Source organism: Squalius cephalus (assembly GCF_949319135.1).
Source record: "Squalius cephalus genome assembly, chromosome: 12".
NCBI classification, from domain to species: domain Eukaryota; kingdom Metazoa; phylum Chordata; class Actinopteri; order Cypriniformes; family Leuciscidae; genus Squalius; species Squalius cephalus.
Genome location: NC_137133.1, coordinates 23,700,734 through 23,722,928, shown reverse-complemented (window position 1 = coordinate 23,722,928; position 22,195 = coordinate 23,700,734). Strand labels below are relative to the sequence as shown.

The 22,195-nt window shown below is 38.4% G+C and overlaps 1 protein-coding gene across 1 annotated transcript in view; it reads left to right on the top strand.

Annotated features, from left to right (window-relative positions):
• Positions 1-22,195, top strand: part of rev3l (REV3 like, DNA directed polymerase zeta catalytic subunit) — a 351,481-nt gene that overhangs the window by 81,976 nt on the left and 247,310 nt on the right. Inside the window, exons 2-3 of the mRNA XM_079887722.1 lie at positions 9,146-9,335; positions 20,876-20,950. Of these exons, the coding sequence (XP_079743848.1) occupies positions 9,146-9,335; positions 20,876-20,950 (265 nt within the window). The remainder of the gene's footprint in view (positions 1-9,145; positions 9,336-20,875; positions 20,951-22,195) is intronic.

Genomic DNA, 22,195 nt, shown 5'->3' with positions numbered 1-22,195 from the left:
TGGCAAGAATCTGGCGATACGATACGTATCACGATACATGGGTCACGATTCAATATATTGCAATATATTTCGATACTGTGCATAAGGCGATATATTGGGATTTTTTTTAAGTAAAATATATTAAAAATATTTAAAAAAAGACATGATGTGCATAAAAGAAAAAGAAGTTTACTTTAGGTAAACAATTCAGTACACAGAAAATCAAACTGCCAGTTTGGGATTGTGGTTCACAGGTTCTAGTGAGCAAATTTTTATATGCTCAAGTAGGCCATAATAAAAGAAAATACATAGCCCCTGTCACAATACAAAACAACAACGTGAACTGGACAAAAATGAATGAAAGTGGATGAAAGTGAACAAAATAAATGTCATATATTGAAATCAAGTTTTATGTGATAAAAGATTTTAAAAGAACTGGACGCGCGAATGAGGCGAACCGCGCCGCGCTAAACGCCTCGTGCCGCAGGACCTCCAGACGCGCGTAAACGCGTCTTTGCATTGACTTAACATTGAAATCACTCGCGCCAGATGCTCTATTCGTGTTTGGTGTGAATGATGCACGCGATTACATTTAGAAATAGACAAGCTTTGTTTCCAAATGTACCAAGCAAAGATATCCTTTCAATTGTATAAACTTTTATAAAACCAGCCAATATAAATCACAATAAACACATCCAAAATGAAATATTTAACATATATATAACAACTGCACAACGTCTAATTTGTAAACAAAATGATTTACGCACTAAATCTAGCATAAACTCCGGCACAATTTGCATATGTTTAAACTCTCAAGACAGACGTCACATCCCGAACCTCACAGCAATTGGCTGCCGACTGCGTTTTTCGCTTGATATTTGTATAAAGGAACTGCCCAACTTTTTGACGCTCTCGGTCGCTCTCAACGCTTTCTCCGGTCCGCTGTCAATCCTAAAATGTCCAGTGGACACGCACCGTTATAGGCGAGCCTGGCGAGGACACTAGTGGTGCGTCTCAGCATAGCTATCTAGTGGTAGGGATTTAAACAACATAAACGTGAACCACTGTCTTACGGTCTTACCATGAATATTTTTGGACGTAAAAAAAAATAAAAAAAAATCGATATTGCGTTTTTGAAAATCGATACAGTATTGCAAAATAAAATATCGCGATACTCAAGTGTATCGATTTTTTCTTACACCCCTATATCCATAATCCACATCTGGAAGGAAGGGGGCGAGGGTGACTTCCAGTTCTTAAGCACAAGTCTCTTAGCCACGACCATGCCCAGCATTAAGGACTGTTTCAATGTACCTGAAAGGCAAGAGGTGCGCTGTGAGAGGCCGAAGATGGCAAGTTCAGCATCTGGTGGAAGAGGCTTATTGTATGCCTTGGAGTACCAGTCAAAAATGCTTGACCAAAATCCAGACAATAAAGAGCAAAACCAAAAAGCATGAGAAGCTGTATCCTCTGCCACCTTACACCTGTCACACATTGGTGGAACGGAGGGGAAAATTTTATGCAATTTAGCTTTGATGTAATGTAAGCGGTGTATAACTTTGAACTGGATCTGTTGAACTGGTGTCTGCTGTTGACTGAGCAAGCATGTATCGTAGCCAAGCACCCGTCCCACGTGTCATCGGAGAGCTCAACTCCTAGATCTTCCTCCCAGGCCTCTTTAAATCTTACAGTAGGGGCTGAGAGGCAACTTCCAAATAAAGAAACAAATTTAGAAATAAGACATAGGCCTACAGAGCCAGGAGGGTTAAAAAAAAAACATCGAAAAAGACATGTTTCTCCGGGAGGAGTTCAAAATGACACATTTTGGACTTCACGTAATGTCGGATTTGTAAAAAACGAAAAAAATGTGCATGAGGCAAATCAAATTTCTCTCTTAACTGATTAAAAGATGCAAACCGTCCCTCAATATAAAGATCTTTAATGGAACCCAAACCCTTTTCCCTCCAGACATAAGTTCTATCAGACCATGGGGGTAGAAAGGAACATATTGGCGTATGAACAGAGGTCTCCGGCAGGGACAGAACTTTTCTCACTTGATTTAAAATTTTTACAGAATTTTTCAAAACAAAGCTTAATTTATTCAACTCTTTGGGCTTATCCAATTTGGAGAACAGCAGTGCCGTTAAGGAGGTGCCAACAGCCAGGTTGGTCTCCATTTGTACCCACAAAGGGGCCTCAGGGGTCTGATTACCCGGTGCCCCCTTCAGCCAGAACATTAAAGCCCTAATATTGGCAGCCCAATAATAATGTTTAAATACTGGCATACCCAGACCACCCAAAGACTTGGATTTTTGTAGATGACTCTTAGAAATCCGGTGGGTCTTATAATTCCAAAAATAAGACAGGATTATATAATCCAGTTCCTTAAAGAAAGCAGAGGTAAGAAAAATAGGGAGATTTTGACACAGATATAGGAATCTAGGAAGAGAAACCATTTTAATTGAATTTATACGGCCAATCATAGACAAAGGTAAAATTTTCCAATTCCCTATATTACTTTTGAGCTTAGAAAGAAACTCCACAAAATTTAACTTAGTATTAATTTGGGATCTTTGGGGATTGTCAGTCCAAGATACGTGAAATGATCCCTAACTATCTTAAATGGTATATTCTCCAAAAAAACAGGGCTGTAAGTGTCAGAGAGAGGCATAAAGTTACTCTTTGACCAATTAATGGTATATCCCGATAGTCTCCCAAAAGAAGTAATTAAATCTAAGAGAATGGGAACTGATCTCTCAGAGTTCCGCAAATATAATATTATATCGTCAGCATACAGGCTAATAAGAGCTTCCCTGCCCCCCACTTCAAGACCTGTGATATCTGTATGACGCCTTATACTTAGGGCGAGAGGCTCTATCGCAATGGCAAAAAGGGCAGGTGAGAGGGGACAACCCTGTTGCACTGAGCGCTGCAAGGGAAACCTAGGCGACCTGTCTGTGTTAGTTAAAACTGAACACATTGGCCTAGCGTATATTAATCTGACCCATGATATAAATGCCTCGCCAAACCCAAACCGTTGTAATGACGCAAACATATAAGGCCATTCGACCTGATCAAAAGCTTTCTGCGCATCCAAGGACAGGATAGCTGCCCCATTTGCTTTTGTATGATTGGCGTATATTGTGTTGAGAAGGCGACGTACATTAGAGAAAGAGAATCTACCAGGGATAAATCCAGTCTGGTCAGGGTGAATGATAGAGGGTAGATGTTTGTTAAGCCGAATAGCTAACGCTTTAGTAATTACTTTTCTATCAAAATTCTGAAGTGCAATTGGCCTATAGCTGGCTGGATCAGTTTCATCCTTATTTTTCTTTAGAATAAGAGAGATATTGGCTTCGTACAATGAACTAGGCAAATTTTTTTCTTTTTTAGAACAGATTATCATTCTTAGGAGGAGCGGGGCAAGGATATCACAAAATCTCTTTAAAAATTCAGCACAGAATCCATCTGGCCCAGCCGCCTTCCCAGTTGGAAATGACTTCACAGCATTGATTATCTCCTCCAAAGTAAAGTCAGAATCCAAGTCGGCCCTAGCATCGTCGTCAAGCTTAGGAATTTCAAGAGAGTCGAAAAAATCTGTTAGATCAAAATGAGTGGCTATATTATTAGAAGAATAAAGTTCATTGTAAAAATCCTTAAAGCGAGCATTAATATCCTTGGGGTTAGTTAACAGGATTCCCTCTTTAGACTTAATGCTATAAATCGACCTGGAAGCCTGAATCCCTTTGAGCTGTCGCGCCAAGAGCCTATCAGGCTTATCCCCCGTTTCAAAGTGTCTCTGCCTCATTTTCAAGAAAAGGTTATTTATTTGACCACCAAGAATGCCGCTGTACTCATACTTGAGCTTCATTATTTTGTTATAATCGTCAGATAATTTTGACTTCTGATATGCCAATTCAAGGGTAGGAAGAATAGTTTGTATCTCTAAAAGCCGCCTCTCCTTTTCCTTTTTGGAAGCAGATTCATAAGAAATAATATGCCCACGTATAACCACCAAGTCTCCCAAAGAGTAGAATCTGACACCTCCCCATTATCGTTAAACTCTTTAAACTCTTTCAGCTTGATATTAATGTATTCTACAAATTTACCATCAGTAAGCAGAGATGGATTAAAACGCCAGGAATAAGACCGCTTAGGAAAAGAGAAGTCAACAGACATGGTCAGGGGACTGTGACCAGATATCAATATACTGTGGTATTTGGTATCAATAACCTGCGAAATTAACTGGGAATCAACCAAAAAATAATCTATTCTACTATACGATTTGTGGACATGAGAGTAGTAAGAATAGTCCCTATCAGCGGGGTGCTGAACTCTCCAAATGTCCACCAAATTCCTGCATTTAAGCAGGTTGTTTAAAACCTGTAGTAGACGCAATTCCGGGGGGAGGGCGAGTGGATAGTCTATCCAAGTAAGGGTCTAAATAACAATTGAGATCTCCCCCGATTATTATATTGGAATTACTCCCATCGGGGAGTAAGTCAAAAACCTTCTTGAAAAAATTAGGGTCGTCAGTGTTTGGACCATAGATGTTTAAGAAAGTCAGTGGGAACGAGTTATGGTTCCAGATACAATAATATATCTGCCGTAAGGATCAGTGACCATAGAGGAAAGTTTAAATGGAATGCTTTTCCTAAAAAGAATGGCCACCCCACGAGCATGGGAAGTGAACGGTGATTGATAGACCTGTGATATCCAACTGCACCTCAATCTACGCTGCTCTGTCGTTTTAATATGGGTCTCATGCAGAAAAATCACGTCTGCTGATAATGATTTAAGGTGTCTAAATACTTTTTCTCTTTTTATAGCATGTCCAAGCCCCTTAACGTTCCAAGAGACCAATGCCACGTTTTTCCCCCCCAATCAATGCCTTATCAGAAGGCCTAGGCATACACAAAGAAAAAAATATCTTTCAAAATGCCTTTGAAAGCATAAAATGACTAGCAGCATCCGAAGAATACATTGTAAAAGACTAAACAAAAAAGTAAAAAGCACAGACGAATAAAAAGACAGCAAATAAAAATAGGATAAACAAGTCTGAGCCAGAAAGAACAACAACCCCCAACTTACCCCACCCGCCTTCGTGTCTACCCGAACCAGACACACAATTCCCAGTTCCATCCAGAAAGGAGCTGCCGGGCAGTTATCAAAAAACAACACCTCCGGGGAAAAAAGAACACCTCCCCAAGGCCTCAATTATGTGATCACAGACAGAATATTGCTGCAAAAAAAAAAAAATAAATAAAAAAAATAATAATAATTAAAAAAATAAAATAAATAAATAAATGAAAAAGGGGAAATTAAAATAAACAAATGGGTAAATATCAATACATAAAATACGTAAAATGAGTAAATTAAATTAAAAAATAAACTGGAAAGGAGGTACAGAATTATTTATTTTATTTTTCATCTTAAAAAAACAAACAAAACTGAAAGTACTACCCCCAAAACTGAAATTAAGCATTCATAAAACCGATAAGAGAACAAACTATATAACAGATTGGGCACGCAACACAATCGTAAATGTTATAGTTTAGTGCATTGTGCGCTCTTCTCCGGATCATCAAAGACTGTTGGCGGCCTCTCTCCATGCTGGTGAATCTGCAGCCTAGCCGAGTACCGCAATGTAAACTTAATTCCTTTTTTGCGCAGGGCTTGCATTACATCCCGAAAGGCGTTCCGTTGCGACATCACCTCGGCGGTATAATCGGGAAAGATCAGCACCCTTTTACCCTTGTATTCTAATGGTTGCATTCTCCCGCGACGCAGAATCAGCTCCTTCACTTGGAAATGATGGATGCGCGTCAAGATAGTACGCGGCTTCTCACCAGCTGCAGGCTTAGGCTGGAGAGAACGATGTGCTCGATCCACTTTAACCGGGTGAGGGAAATGGTCTTCCCCGAGCAGTTGAGGAATCAGCCTGGAGACAAATTCGGTTGGTTTACCATCCTCTTCGTCCTCTTGTATCCCCACAATCTTAATATTGTGCCTTCGAGACCGAGCCTCAAGGTCTAGAACTTTAGCGCGGAGCTGATTGTTTTGCTTAGACAGCTCTGAATACTTGGTTTCCAGCACGGTTATTCGTGCCTCAAAGTCAGTAGTAGCCAACTCTTGGTTAGCCACCCGGGCCTGCAGCTCAGACTGCGACGTCACAAGTTTCTGAAAATTGAGCTCAAAAGCATCAAAACGGGCGTTTACTCCCTGCAAAATGGACTCGGACATTTCTTTGCAGATCTCCTTACACATAGCGTAAGCAGTGTCCGGTAATTTCTCAGCTTTGTCGGGTGAGCTGTTAGCTTTAGCAGTAGCTGTGGTGACTTGGTCATCAGCGTTCTTAACTTTAGAGGTACTCGGCTTCGGCATTATCGAGTCGCAACACGAGTTTACTTGAGAGAAATATGTAGACACACTATAATAGCTCAAAACAAAATAAAACACGGCAAAACAATAACTTTATCGAGGCCTCAGAGAGGAGCCCTGAACAAGCGCGTCTATACCTCAAACATGCGCTCTAGCGCCCCCCCTGCTCTGTTTAAATAGTCAGTAGTAGACTACAATTTGTACCATTCACAGAAAGCAGTGCTCTGATGTTTCCAAGTACATTTTTGCACGTGTGAAGAGGATGATTTTTTCCGTCGATATTGGAATGTGAGTGAAGTACAAAGCCAATGATAAAGAATAGTTTAGCATCCAAATACATCGCAAATGTTGAAACATTTTGATTCTAAGGAGAGGGTTATGTGAGCCAAACACTGCTTACTTTCGTTTTCATTTTTATTTTATTTCGTTTTGGCTTGTTTATAGTTATATAATAGTTATTAATAGTTATTTTTAATATTATTATATATAATATATAATATATTTTTAATACTATTCTTTATAACTATATAATAGTTATTTATAGATATTTTTCTATTCTTGTTCCGTTCTGAATATCATTAAATTTAAAGGATTTGTTGTGGAATATTTTGAGTGTATCATAAAATCAGAATAATTATCTCGTTTTAGTGATTCCCTAGTTATTAATTTTTTTTTTTTTCATTGTTCTAATCAGGTCAGGCAAGTAAAATTCTCTGTGTCTTGTCCCTTAAATTGTACATATATATATATGTGCAATGCATAAGTGAATACACCCATGCTAAAGTTGACTAAAAAGAGGAATAAAAAATCATATTTTGGAAATTGAACGTAATGCCTTAATTTAAAAAATTAGGAAAAATCCAACCTTTAAGGACACCAAGTTTCTTTGTGAATGAATAATGTATCGTAAATAAATAAATGTTCTTCCTTAAAATACATGGTGCATAAGTGAGTACACCCCTATGTTAAATTCCCATAGAGGCAGGCAGATTTTTATTTTTAAGTATTTAAAAAAATTTTTTTTTAGGATACTATGCATCCTGATAAAGTTCCCTTGGCCTTTGGAATTAAAATAGCCCCACATCATCACATAGCCTTCACCATACCTAGAGATTGGCATGGGGTACTTTCCATAAGATCATCTCTCAATGCAAATCAAACTAGCTTTTAGGCTAACTGAAATAAAACCATGCCAATCTCTAGGTATGGTGAAGGCTATGTGATGATGTGGGGCTATTTTAATTCCAAAGGCCAAGGGAACTTTATCAGGATGCATAGTATCCTAAAAAAAAAAAAAAAAAAAATACTTAAAAATAAAAATCTGCCTGCCTCTATGGGAATTTAAGATAGGGGTGTACTCACTTATGCACCATGTATTTTAAGGAAGAACATTTATTTATTCACGATACATTATTCATTCACAAAGAAAATTGGTGTCCTTAAAGGTTGGATTTTTCCTAATTTTTTTAATTAAGGCATTGCGTTCAATTTCCAAAATATTATTTTTTTATTCCTCTTTTTAGTCAACTTTAGCATGGGTGTATTCACTTATGCATTGCACTGTGTATATATATATATATATATATATATATATATATATATATATATATATATATATATATATATATATATATATATATATATATATATATACATACATACACACACACACACACACACACACACACACACACACACACACACACACACACACACACACACACACACACACACACACACACACACACACACACACACACACACACACATATGCATATGTAGCCAAATGTAGCCTATGCATGATTTATTATGTCAAATTATTACATTTAATCAAATTCAATTAGATATATAGCTGCGAGCAGCGATGAAGGGCCTAAGCCGGCGGCACCACCACCCCGGTGCCTTTAGGTAACTAAAGGCACTGGGGTTGCGGTGCCACCGGCTTGGGCCTGTAATCGCTGCTTGCAGCTATATTTCTAATTGAATTTGATTAAATGTAATAATTTGACATAATAAATCATGCGTAGGCTACATTTAATTAGGTAAGGAAAATGCCCTTATAAAGCTAAGAATGCATATAAAAGCTAAACATTTATTTAAACCTATTTGAAATAAAAAATTGTGTCACTGCTGCGATCTAACCACCGCACAGAATATGAAGAATAACAAAAACTTTAGGAGTCATCTACCCAGCACAATAACACACTCAGCAAATATCATCTTATCATAGTTATCGACAAAATATCGAGAGATAATTTTTTTTGTCAATATCGCACTCCCCTAATGTGTATAGCCCCCCTTTTTACTGTCCTATCAAGTACTATCAAGTGAAAGGAAAAAAATGACAAAAACAATACTATATATGGTTGTATTGTTCTTGTATGCAAATTGCTTTACTTGTTGATTTTAGTGTTTTGGTAAAACTACCGATACTTCTGTGGTCGATACTGAGATGTTAAAAACGTAACGATACCAGACTTGCTGCAGTAACGGTAGTTCATTGTGCTTAACACCACTCCATAACTGTATTGCAGTCACTGCAATGCTTGGCCTCTTGTGACTTATTGCTTTCAAATTTATTGTACAGTGCAGGATATTTATCAAACAATGATGATATGGACAAGTCTATTCTAGTGAAGTCCTGTTGAACAGACTGCAGAAGTAGAGTTTACCTTATTTGAGAAGAGAAGTGCACAACATTTCTCAAGCACCTTAATTTCAAGAACTTTTTTCCTTTCATCACTCATATAAGATGATGCTTTTTCTTTTTCTCTTTTGTTTCTAGGCCAGAAGACATGTCTTCATCTGCATGGCGTGTTCCCATACATCTACGTGCCGTATGACGGATTTGGACAGGAAGCAGATCGTTACCTTCGACAGGTGGCCTACAGTATTGACAGAGCCCTGAATGTCAGCATGGGAAACCCCTCGTCTAATGTGCAGCACATCTTTAAAGTGGTTCTGGTGTCTGGCATGTACGTGTAAAAGGCACGCAAGTGCACAATAGGGTTTGCTTGGATGGCTGCTAAGAGTTGGTGATATGGCAAAAATATATCACAATTTTTTCATGCAATGTCACGGACCATGATCTTATCACGATTCTTTTTCATGTTGGTTTTTAAGACAATTTTGCAAGTCTTTTTTGTGTGCAAGTTTTGCTTTTGTTATTTGATTAACATTAAGGACACAGACAGCAGCAGGTATTAGATTGGTATTAGCACCTAATGCATGGATCCAGTACTGACACGCTTCGGAATCTGATTTTCTCCTAACTCTTTACATTCACTAAAAACAAAACCGATTCGGTTTACATAAATACTTGCCAAGACAGACATTTTGACACACATTTGTGTGTGTTTGACCCTTTAAGCGTGCACTAAATGCCCAAAGTATACTTTGGCTTCTCTGCTTTTCGCTCTGTCTCGGAGTATGTGCACAAAAACAAATTGAACTTCCAACAAATTGAACTTGACGAAGCATGTGAAAGCCCAAAGTGCAGTAGGGCTGTCAAAATTGCTCAAAAATGACGTTCGAATATTCCCTCTAAAAAACACAGGAATATTCGAACTATTCGAACATCTGGTTGCGCATTTTGTCAATGACACGCATTACGTCAATAACAGGACAAATTAATACAAAGAGACATAACTACTTGTATAGGTAGTTAATTTAAGTTTAAAAATATTTGACGATGTATTACCAACACAAAACCAAGTAAATAAACTAATGGCCAAGACCGCAGACCTCACTCTCGCTCACACTCTCGCTCACACTCTCTCTCTCTCTCTCTCTCTCTCTCTCTCTCTCTCTCTCTCTCTCTCTCTCTCTCTCTCTCTCACACTCTCTCTCTCTCTCTCTCTCTCTCTCTCTCTCTCTCTCTCTCTCTCTCTCTCGCCCGCCCTCGCGCTCACGCTCACGCTCTCTCTGCGCATAACGGTTTAAATTAACAACAACAATAAGCACATGTTGAGTGCTGATCAAGAGTTTTGTGCAAGCATTTAAGGTCGCGACTCTTGTCACAAATATAGCAGGCTTCATTCAGTGATTGAAACAAATTTATTAACATTAATTGAAGTTTTACAGTATAGAACCGACATTGAACGCTCCGAGCGAGCTGTGCTGTGGTAAACATGGAACTTTTCTGTTTAACGTTAAATAAAATGAGGCACACAATTCTGAGAAATGTGACAAAGAAATTTTACCCTGAGGTTCATAAAAAATAAAGTGCTATTAAAAAAGAAAAAGGCTACTTACATTCTTGGTGCTTGTATTAAAAAAAGGAAAAACTGACTGCAATTTATTCCATTGTCTTTTTAGTGCACGGTCAACTTTCAGCAGTGACGCTGTGCTAGACAGTGCGACTCGTGTGACCTGTCCCTCAGGCAGCGCGCGCGCCCACTCGCAAATCAGACAGCCGCGCATCTGCTTCCGCGGGCGTGTTTTTCCATATTCGAAATTCACATTCGAATATTAATTTTCACGTTCGAATTTCTGTTTTTTAAAACTATTCGAATATATATTCGAATTTAGAATATTCGTTGACAGCCCTAAAGTGCAGTGAATTACGATAACTTTCAGGGTCTTTCACTACGGGTAATTATAGGAACTCTGTTATAAGAACTAGCCACCCGAGAACTAAATTATTTTCTGGTTGCAGTCGCACCGCCAGTAGGAACTCTGATCACATCCTGCCACTCTGGCTGTTGTGTGGGTCTTTTATTTTGACGGCTCTGCAGACTTTATTACAAAAAAGTATTATAGCGTTTGCCGTGTGGTTGATGCCCAATGTCACTAGATGAGCAGAAAAGCATAATCATGTTTCGCTTGGTCTCTTCAAAGTCGCATTGGATTTCCTCCTTAGCGTAAAGGTTGAGATGTGCGTGGACTTTGGCATCTGTCCATCGATCGCTGTTTTCCATGTTCGTGGATTTTGTTAATGAAGTAAATGTATAGGCTATAATCAGGGTGCGATTTGTGAAAAAAACAGAGGGGGGGATGTTTTGAAAAAATTGTATTCATAGAAATAAATCATGAGAACATGAACTTCATCACTGCATTTGCAGGAATTGTAAAATCTTTTTTCTTATTAACTCATGAAGTCAGGGCCGGATTAAAAATTTCCTGTGCCCTGGGCTAGAGCCCTGCGCGGGACTGTTTTCTTCATCCCGCTCCCGCCCGCGCCCGCAGAATTTCTGACCATTACCGCCCGCTCCCGCAACGTATGTGTTACACTCCCGCCCGCTCCCGCAATATGTATGTCCACTCCCGCCCGCCCCGCACCCGCAAAACTCTGAGAATTTATTCCCGCACAATAATAGAGATGCATTGATTTTGTGTCTTCTCTCGTCCCGCAGGAAAAAACATGTATTTGTATTGCTATTAGTGAAGAGATTCATGGGGTTGTTTGTTTCGTTTCCCTGGCCGGCATGTATTCTGGACACATACACACAGGACAATGGAGGAAATCGAGTGTATGCTGTTTTTGGATGGTTTTGTTTTTGTTTTTGCTGTTTTTATTCAGGATACTCCGTCTGGCACGTGCAATGATGACACAGTGAATAGTGATGATTCTCTCTGATCAGCAGTCTGCCGTGTTTTCACGTCACATTTTAGTATCGCCTCAGCTCGTTTAGAACCTCGCCGGAGGTGGTACGAAAAAAAAGTACCTGGAAGCAGATTACAACTTTTACACAGCGAGCTGGTACTGTGTAGTGGAAAAGTGCCATTATTGACATCTCCATCATGTCGCTAGGCTACCTCCCGATCCCGCAGTGTTTTTTTTAGCCGCCCATTCCCGCCCGCAGCAAAGTTCAAACCGCCCGCTCCCGCGAGATTTGCGTTGGGTCCACTCAATCCCAATGCAGCCCTCTACCCTGGGCAACAAGACTCAAGGCCCCCCCCAGGTAGGGGGGTTCGGGGGCATGCTCCCCCGAGAAAATTTTGATTTCTCTGACCTACATATGTGCAATTTAAGACTTTTGAAGGCCAAAAAATTATATGAAATAGCTTTAAAACCTTGTCATTAGATTATTTGTCAATACCTGCTCCTCATCTTCATATTTCTTATTCTCTCAGTCTTCTTATCCTGGCCTATTTCTTCCCCTCCTTAAGCCGAACTTTGACTGAGTCTTTTCATTTTCGTCTGTGTCAGTGACTAAAGTAAACATAGGCTCGACTGATATTTATTCGTTTTATGAATCATTTTCTTAGACAAGTTAATTTAGCCTACTCAAGGCTACCAGGAAAGCAGTATTGCCATTAGGAACCTTCTGAAAGCTTTGGAATCTGAAAACGTCTGTTTTTAAATGTTAAAAGTAATTTTAAATAATACAAATTATAGACTACGTTTACCGCAGTTGGTGGAATTGGCAAACATTCCCTTAAGCATCGTGCGCTGTAGAAAGGCGTCAAAGCATTCTCACAATTATGCAGCATTAATGCACGAATGATTTTGAATGAATATTTCATGTCGATATAGGCTACAATGGTCACATAGCCTAATGTTAAAACTAATATTGCTATTGATATCTTTGTTAGATTACAGACTCTATAGAACAAATGTCCGTCTGGGTTTTGAATTGAATATTTTCACATCGTCATAAACTTAACACTTTTGTTGTTTGAAAAGAAAACTAACAGATAGGCTAAGTTGTTACGGCGTCCAGTCATCTTTGTCAAGACGTTTTTCTTTATTAAATGCATCATAGATAGCGGTTAAGCCATTTTTGTAATAACATAAAAAGGGCGCTGCTAGTTAAAATCCGATTTGCGCAAAAAAGAAAATTACTAGCTGGGCGCTGGCGTGACGTAACTGAAGAGACGAATTAGCATGTTCTTATTAATATTACGAGAGAGTTTTAATTGTTTTTGACGTTTAATTGTTTAACGTTAATGTTGTTAAACGAAAATTGTATTATCAAAAACATTTTTATTTACCTGGATCTGACTGAGCTCCGCCCCTGTCAGGGCCCCTTGATGTCATGTGCCCCTGGGCAAGTGACCAGTTGCCCTAATGGTTAATCCGGCCCTGCATGAAGTAGCCTAACGCAATATTTTTACTATAATAGCTTATCTTTCCCCACACATATGAACTGTGATCATGCACAACGAAAAAAACATGTAAGAATGAACCACGATTGATTGCAAAGTTAAACCATCACACATCACAGTAGAAACTGTTTTACGGTTGCTGTTAAAGTAATAACGTTAACTTTACAAAGCGATGCTGAGCTACAGTAAAATGATAGAAAAGACATCCATGCATTATCTGTGTTAGTCAGTTCGCCTCATTCGCGCGAACTGGACACGGCGCCCGCGCCGCGCTAAACGCCTCATTCGCGCCGCAGGACCACTAGACGCGCGTAAACGCGTCTTTACATTGACTTAACATTGAAATCACTCGCGCCAGACGCTAAAGAGTGTGTGAGTAATCAAAAACCTTTGCTTTAGCTTTTTTTTTTTTTTTTTTTTTTTTTTTCGCTTAGCCTCAATGGAGTGAAACACCGTAGGCATATGTATAACTTCGGCCATTCTCAGTGGTGTGACTGGGACACTAACTCTGCTTGTCATCATAGAAACAGATAATCAGACTGTGATGTTTATTCCCGCTTCAGTAATATGCTTAATATTATTCAGCATATTACTGTGAATATGCCTTCCTTTCGACACACAGCTCCACTGCCCAACGGACCTGCAACCATCTCGCAAGTGTTGATAGGCTATTACTCGTGAGGTGTAACCAATCAGATAGCGCCGTGGGCGGGACATTGAGCAACAGAGAGGCTGCGGCAGCTATCAGAGCCAGCCAAAGTAGCATTTTAAAATAAAATTGACTTTAATCAAACCACGGATCCATGATAAGTTTTGTGATCCGTCTCGCCACTAGTGTAGTAGCACTGATCACTTTGAGGGGGGGATAAATTTATCCCCACCGGGGATAAAAATAATTAAGCAGAGGCAGGGATACATTGACCAGAAAGGGGGAAATCCCACGCATCCCCCCCGGCAAATCGCACCCTGGCTATAATAAACGTGTTTACATTGCTTTTTAAAAATGGTGGGTGCTGGTGTTTCGCATGCATTCGACAAACCAACGTACATTTACGCCACTGGTATTTCCTACTGTTCTGGGTTAGATCCTACTCTGAAGTAGAGCCTTACGATTAATTTAAAAGTTTGTAATATGGATATAAATAATGATGTCTACGGTAATGATCAAAATTGACCTGAACATACTTTTTGTATTTAACACTTTTTAAATACTGTAATTTCTGCAATTTCGCTCCCTCCTTACATAAAGCAAAACACATTTCTACAATCAATAAATAATCTGAAAGAGTGCAAAATATTTTTTTTTATATATATATATACAGTGAGGAAAATAAGTATTTGAACAGCCTGCTATTTTTGCAAGTTTTCCCACTTAGAAATCATGGAGGGGTCTGAAATTGTCATCGTAGGTGCATGTCCACTGTGAGAGACATAATCTAAAAAAAAAAATCCAGAAATAACAATGTATGATTTTTTTTACTATTTATTTGTATGATACAGCTGCAAATAAGTATTTGAACACCTGAGAAAATCAATGTTAATATTTGGTACAGTAACCTTTGTTTGCAATTACAGAGGTCAAACGTTTCCTGTAGTTTTTCACCAGGTTTGCACACACTGCAGGAGGGATTTTGGCCCACTCCTCCACACAGATCTTCTCTAGATCAGTCAGGTTTCTGGGCTGTCGCTGAGAAACACGGAGTTTGAGCTCCCTCCAAAGATTCTCTATTGGGTTTAGGTCTGGAGACTGGCTTAAACTTAAGACGGGCCTTGACATGTGCTGGTTTAAGCAGGGGAACCTTCCGTGCCATGCATGATTTCAAACCATGACGTCTTGGTGTATTACCAACAGTAACCTTGGAAACGGTGGTCCCAGCTCTTTTCAGGTCATTGACCAGCTCCTCCCGTGTAGTTCTGGGCTGATTTCTCACCTTTCTTAGGATCATTGAGACCCCACGAGGTGAGATCTTTCATGGAGCCCCAGTCCGAGGGAGATTGACAGTCATGTTTAGCTTCTTCCATTTTCTAATGATTGCTCCAACAGTGGACCTTTTTTCACCAAGCTGCTTGGCAATTTCCCCGTAGCCCTTTCCAGCCTTGTGGAGGTGTACAATTTTGTCTCTAGTGTCTTTGGACAGCTCTTTGGTCTTGGCCATGTTAGTAGTTGGATTCTTACTGATTGTATGGGGTGGACAGGTGTCTTTATGCAGCTAACGACCTCAAACAGGTGCATCTAATTTAGGATAATAAATGGAGTGGAGGTGGACATTTTAAAGGCAGACTAACAGGTCTTTGAGGGTCAGAATTCTAGCTGATAGACAGGTGTTCAAATACTTATTTGCAGCTGTATCATACAAATAAATAGTTAAAAAATCATATATTGTGATTTCTGGATTTTTTTTTTTTAGATTATGTCTCTCACAGTGGACATGCACCTACGATGACAATTTCAGACCCCTCCATGATTTCCAAGTGGGAGAACTTGCAAAATAGCAGGGTGTTCAAATACTTATTTTCCTCACTGTATATATAGTACAGGCCAAAAGTTTGGACACATTACTATTTTTAATGTTTTTGAAAGAAGTTTCTTCTGCTCATCAAGCCTGCATTTATTTGATCAAAAATACAGAAAAAAATGTAATATTGTGATATATTATTACAATTTAAAATAATTGGTTTTCAATTTATTATACTTTAAATTATCATTTATTTCGGTGATGCAAAGCTGAATTTTCAGGATCATTACTCCAGTCTATCAAATGATCCTTTAGAAATCATTCTAATATGATGATTCATTATCAAAGTTGGAAACAGTTCTGCTGCTTAATATTTTTTTATAACCTGTGATACTTTTTTAGGATACTTTGATGAATAAAAAAAAAAAGAAAAGAAAAAAAAAAAAGAAGCAAATGTTTTCAAGATAGAAATCTTTTATAACAACAATATACACTACTGGTCAGTAATTTGGGGTCAGTAATTTTTTTTTTTATTTTTTTTTTTAAATAAATCAATAATTTTATTCTGGTTCAATGACCATGAGATTACTGTGTAATTACTGTGTGATTTCATGTAATATTCTAATTTTCTGAGATTTTGATTTTGTGGTTTTCATAAGCTGTAAGCCATAATCATCAAAATTATAACAAATAAAGGCTTGAGATATCTCACTTTGCATGTAATGAGTCTATATAATATACAAGTTTCACTTTTTTAACGGAATTACTGAAATAAATCAACTTTTTGATGATATTCTAATTTTATGACCAGCACCTGTGTATATATATATATATATATATATATATATATATATATATATATATATATATATATATATATATAATATATATATATACACACACACACTCACCTAAAGGATTATTAGGAACACCTGTTCAATTTCTCATTACTGCAATTATCTAATCAACCAATCACATGGCAGTTGCTTCAATGCATTTAGGGGTGTGTTCCTGGTCAAGACAATCTCCTGAACTCCAAACTGAATGTCAGAATGGGAAAGAAAGGTGATTTAAAGGAACACTCCACCGTTTTTTGAAATGGGGCTTATTCACCTTCTTTCCTACATTTAGATAGGTGGGCAAATGCATTTTTGTCACAGTGCATGCGTTGTTTTAGTTTGACAGGGTCGGCGCTAGCTTAGCTTAGCATAATGAATGGAATCCTTTGTTGCCAGCTAACATGTCCTGAGTAAAAGTGATATAAAAATTTTTAAAAAAACACCTAATTACTTCTTGTGGCCTGCGTATACACAACAGGTACAAATAGCGATGCAGATTAACACTAGGCGATTTCCTATGCAGATATTGACTTGGGACTATATTAGGGGGAAGCACAGGCGAAGCACTGCTACTTGGGCGCAGAGATATCACGCCCAAGTAGTAGTGCTTCGCCTGTGCTTTCCCCTAATATAGTCCTTAATATTAAAGTCAATATCTGCCTAGGAAATCGCCTAGTGTTAATCTGCATCGCTATTTGTACTCGTTGTGAATACGCAGGCCACAAGAAGTAATTAGGTGAGTTTTTTTTTTTTTTTATATCACTTTTACTCAGGACATGCTAGCTGGCAACAAAGGATTCCATTCATTATGCTAAGCTAAGCTAGCGCCGACCCTGTCAAACTAAAACAATGCATGCACTGAGACAAAAATGCATTTGCCCACCTATCTAAATGTAGGAAAGAAGGTGAATAAGCCCTATTTCAAAAAACGGTGGAGTGTTCCTTTTAGCAATTTTGAGCGTGGCATGGTTGTTGGTGCCAGACGGGCCGGTCTGAGTGTTTCACAATCTGCTCAGTTACTGGGATTTTCACGCACAACCATTTCTAGGGTTTACAAAGAATGGTGTGAAAAGGGAAAAACATCCAGTATGCGGCAGTCCAGTGGGCGAAAATGCCTTGTTGATGCTAGAGGTCAGAGGAGAATGGGCCGACTGATTCAAGCTGATAGAAGAGCAACTTTGACTGAAATAACCACTCGTTACAACCGAGGTATGCAGCAAAGCATTTGTGAAGCCACAACACGCACAACCTTGAGGCGGATGGGCTACAACAGCAGAAGACCCCACCGGGTACCACTCATCTCCACTACAAATAGGAAAAAGAGGCTACAATTTGCACAAGCTCACCAAAAGGCCCCTTAGTGCCAATTGGGCATCGTTTAAATGCCACGGCCTACCTGAGCATTATTTCTGACCATGTCCATCCCTTTATGACCACCATGTACCCATCCTCTGATGGCTACTTCCAGCAGGATAATGCACCATGTCACAAAGCTCGAATCATTTCAAATTGGTTTCTTGAACATGACAATGAGTTCACTGTACTAAAATGGCCCCCACAGTCACCAGATCTCAACCCAATAAAGCATCTTTGGGATGTGGTGGAACGGGAGCTTCGTGCCCTGGATGTGCATCCCACAAATCTCCATCAACTGCAAGATGCTATCCTATCAATATGGGCCAACATTTCTAAAGAATGCTTTCAGCACCTTGTTGAATCAATGCCACGTAGAATTAAGGCAGTTCTGAAGGCGAAAGGGGGTCAAACACCGTATTAGTATGGTGTTCCTAATAATCCTTTAGGTGAGTGTGTGTGTATGTGTATATATATATATATATATATATATATATATTAGTGGTGGGCCGTTATCGGCGTTAACGTGCTGCGTTAACGTGAGACTCTTATCGGGCGAAAAAAAAAATATCGGCGTTAATCTATTCTCAAAGTTGGGTTGGGAGCTGGGTCTATACTACGCAAGCTATGATGACTTTCACCTTGATATTTTAGTGCGGATGTATACCTTCGGTGTTCGGTACGCATTTTCAAACCGAACGATTCGTTGGACCATTTTTCCTGCCGACCAAAATTTTGTTATTTCAAATGTAGGCGGGTTGCGCGTAGCAAGCGCGCGCATAATGTAAGAAACGCTGGCGCGACCACAACATTGTCCAACATCAAATGGCAAACGTAATGCAAGCGGAACGAAACTGAGCTACTCGTTATTGTGTGGTTGAAGGACCGTTGTTTATCAGTTTGGACCAAAGCAGCGCGAGCCGATCTTGATCATGCGACACTGTTACACAGCGCTAAGAGATCCAGTAAAGAAAGCATTTGAATTCGCTACTTAAGTAATAACATTGCTGCGAGATCTAGTGAGAAACATTCACATTTCTCCGTTATTAACGGATCAAACAGTGCCAGGAAGCACAGTGGAAGCCAGGAAGAAACATTGTGCCATGAATGAACTATCCAGTGTCCACAGATCTGCAACATTTACCATGGATTTACTGTAGTAACACTAACTGCAACCATGGAAGTTTGGCAGGAATAGTAGGCTATAATGCTTTCAAGTAACATTACGTTGGTTTTATTTTGACATTATGAATAAAATTGCTGCCTTCAAATGTTAATCTGAACTAAAAATAGACCTTTGTTTATAACTACTACAATATTAGGCTACATTTCATTTTTTCCAAGGAGCTGTTTTGTTTTATATGCTCATAAGAAGAGGCTATTATAGCTCCATCATTGCTCAAAGTAAAAAAAAAAAAAAAAAACTTCCTTTGTTATTTTTAATAAAAAAAAAATCTCTGGCATTTCTTCACAAGTTCTTTTAAATGTCACTTTGTATTTAAGAAACACGTGCCCTTTAGTCATTATTTAGGTAGCACACATATTCTGAATGCCTTCGGCAGAATTCAAATGAGCCATTTTAATCTAGATTAATTCCAAGATTACAGTGAGATTAATCTAGATGAAAAAAAAATAATCTATGCCCACCACTAATATATATATATATATAGCACTGTCACTAAAGTGTTTTTTTTTTGTTTTTTTTATATAGTCTGTGATCAGGTACACAAACAGGTAACGAATATATCATGTAAAAATAATTGTAAGAAATAAAGCATAAAAGATTCTAAACCATCTGAATAGAAGACATGACTACTTTAGTGCAGTTTAATCATCCCAGTTGCATCTTTTTATTTATAACAACAGCATAACATTAACAACAGGCAAAATAAATTTACAAAGTCTGTTTTCAAATGGAGAACATAAAATGACAAGGGAGTCTATCAACTCCCCATAAATATAAGTATTCATTTAAAAGAACAGTTTGTGTTGTTTGATGGGCTAAAGAGTGAAGAGAATGGAACACGCAGGAATATTCACTTCAGTACGCATACATTACACATTTAGGAAGTTTTAAATGAGTGGATCGTGTTACAAGCTGCATACGGTGGCCATGCCCCACTAGTCCTTTGCTTTGGACTCTCATTCACAGTCTTGATGATAAGAAGTAGCACAGCACAAAGCTTCAGGTGCTTGTTGTCTCCTAATTAGGAACCTAAATAGATCAGTATCAAGTATGCTTTTTAAAACAAATAACTTAGAAGCAGGAAACTGTATATTCATGCAATGTGTGCATGTCAAAAGATTAATTCCGATTTTTAAACTTGTGACACATAAATGCGCACGTCAACTCGATCATTTTATCAATTGAAGAAATCAATTGTGGAGCTCTGTAATTGGATTAGTTTAGTAAATCTAATGCAGTTAGATTTAGTAAAAATTTAATTACAAATGGTTATTTTTAGCTTTTAATGCTCCTAAAATTAATCAAAGATATTGCATGCAGCCATGCTCATAAGTGCTTTTTGAAGGCAAAACACTCTGGGTTCACTTGTGTAATTTTACAGAAATTAAATAAAATAATTAAATGTAAAATAACACTCTTCATTGTAAAATTAAATGCAGATTAATGCTTACAATTAAAGTTATTTAACATTTAACATTAACATATTAGGCTGCGGTTACTTTAAGAGCTTACTCAACACGCGTGTTCTTTCTCAACTATTACATTCCAAATCTGGCTGTATTTACTTGAATATTCATTGTTTACCTATTGAAACATCTGGACAAAGATCTGAAAGTCTTATCTCTCCACAGGCCTTTCTATGGATACCATATGAAGGAAAAAACCTTTATGAAGATTTACCTATACAACCCACAGATGGTCAAAAGGTGAGTCCTAGTATGTGTGTGGGTGTGTAAAAGGATATCAAAAAGTACTGACACTTCTGTACTAGTGCAGCAGTATCATTAATGTCGGGTACAACTCAATTCTGATTGACAAGCGTTTGCATTTGAATTCACTTGAGTGAATGTTGTCTTAGGCTTCTTACATTACAGACATTGCTATTTATTGCTCTCTCCACATCTGCAGTCCTCATGCCTCCTTGCAGCAGGACCATGGCATGTTGCACTTTACACTTAAGTCGAATCTGTATGTTTGTTTGGCCGGAAGCTAGTTATTTTACTTTATAAAATTTTTAATATGTATATTTTTCTTACACAAACTCAGCGTTTTGTTTAAGAAGGCCTTTATTAACCCACCAGAGCCGTTTGGAGTTCGTTTATGATGGATGGATGCCCTTTTTTTGAGCTTCAAACTGATGGTGGCAATTCACTGCCATTATCAAGCTCGGAAGTGCCAGGGTGTTTATTAAAGGTGACATATGACCCTTTTCACAAGATGTAATATAATCTATGTTGTCCCCAGATTGTGTCTGTGAAATTTCAGCTCAAAATCCCCCCAGATAATTTATTATAGCTTGTCAAAATTGTTGGGTTTTTGGGTGTGAGCAAAAACGTGCCGTTTTTGTGTGTCCCTTTAAATGCAAATGAGCTGCTGCTTATCGCCTGTTCAGAAGAAGGCCGATGCTTTGGATACAATAACAAACAGGCCAATCTCACTCATCCAAAATCTCAGAAATAACCAGTAGCAGAGTGCAGCCTTACGCAGAGATAGAGGTTCAACTTTTAGACGCACCTGGACATTCATTCAACTGTTTTGTTCAAAACGGCTGATTCATTCTGGAGCAAAACAAGTGACTGGGTCACTGTCACTGAATTACTGAACCGATTTGTTCAAAACCCTGGATTCGTTTAGTAACCCCACTGTGTGTTGCTCGCCTTGGAGACGCGTGCATCTCTTTTGCTGTGGCTTGTTGTAAATTTTTATTTTTTTATAAAAAAATGTGTTTATTTGATCTTATTTTATTAGACTGTTTGCTTGTCTTGTCTTTTGTAACTTTTGCTGTTGCTTGTTTGATATTTTTTCCTGCCACTGTATTTTAAATTTTGGGTGCATTTTATTAATTTGGGCATTTTCCCCCGACCCCCTGAGATTTCTGACCTTGCTTCAAGAGAAGCCTCACTAATTGATAAAATGAATGTGAAAATTCATTTTAATGATGAAATAGTATA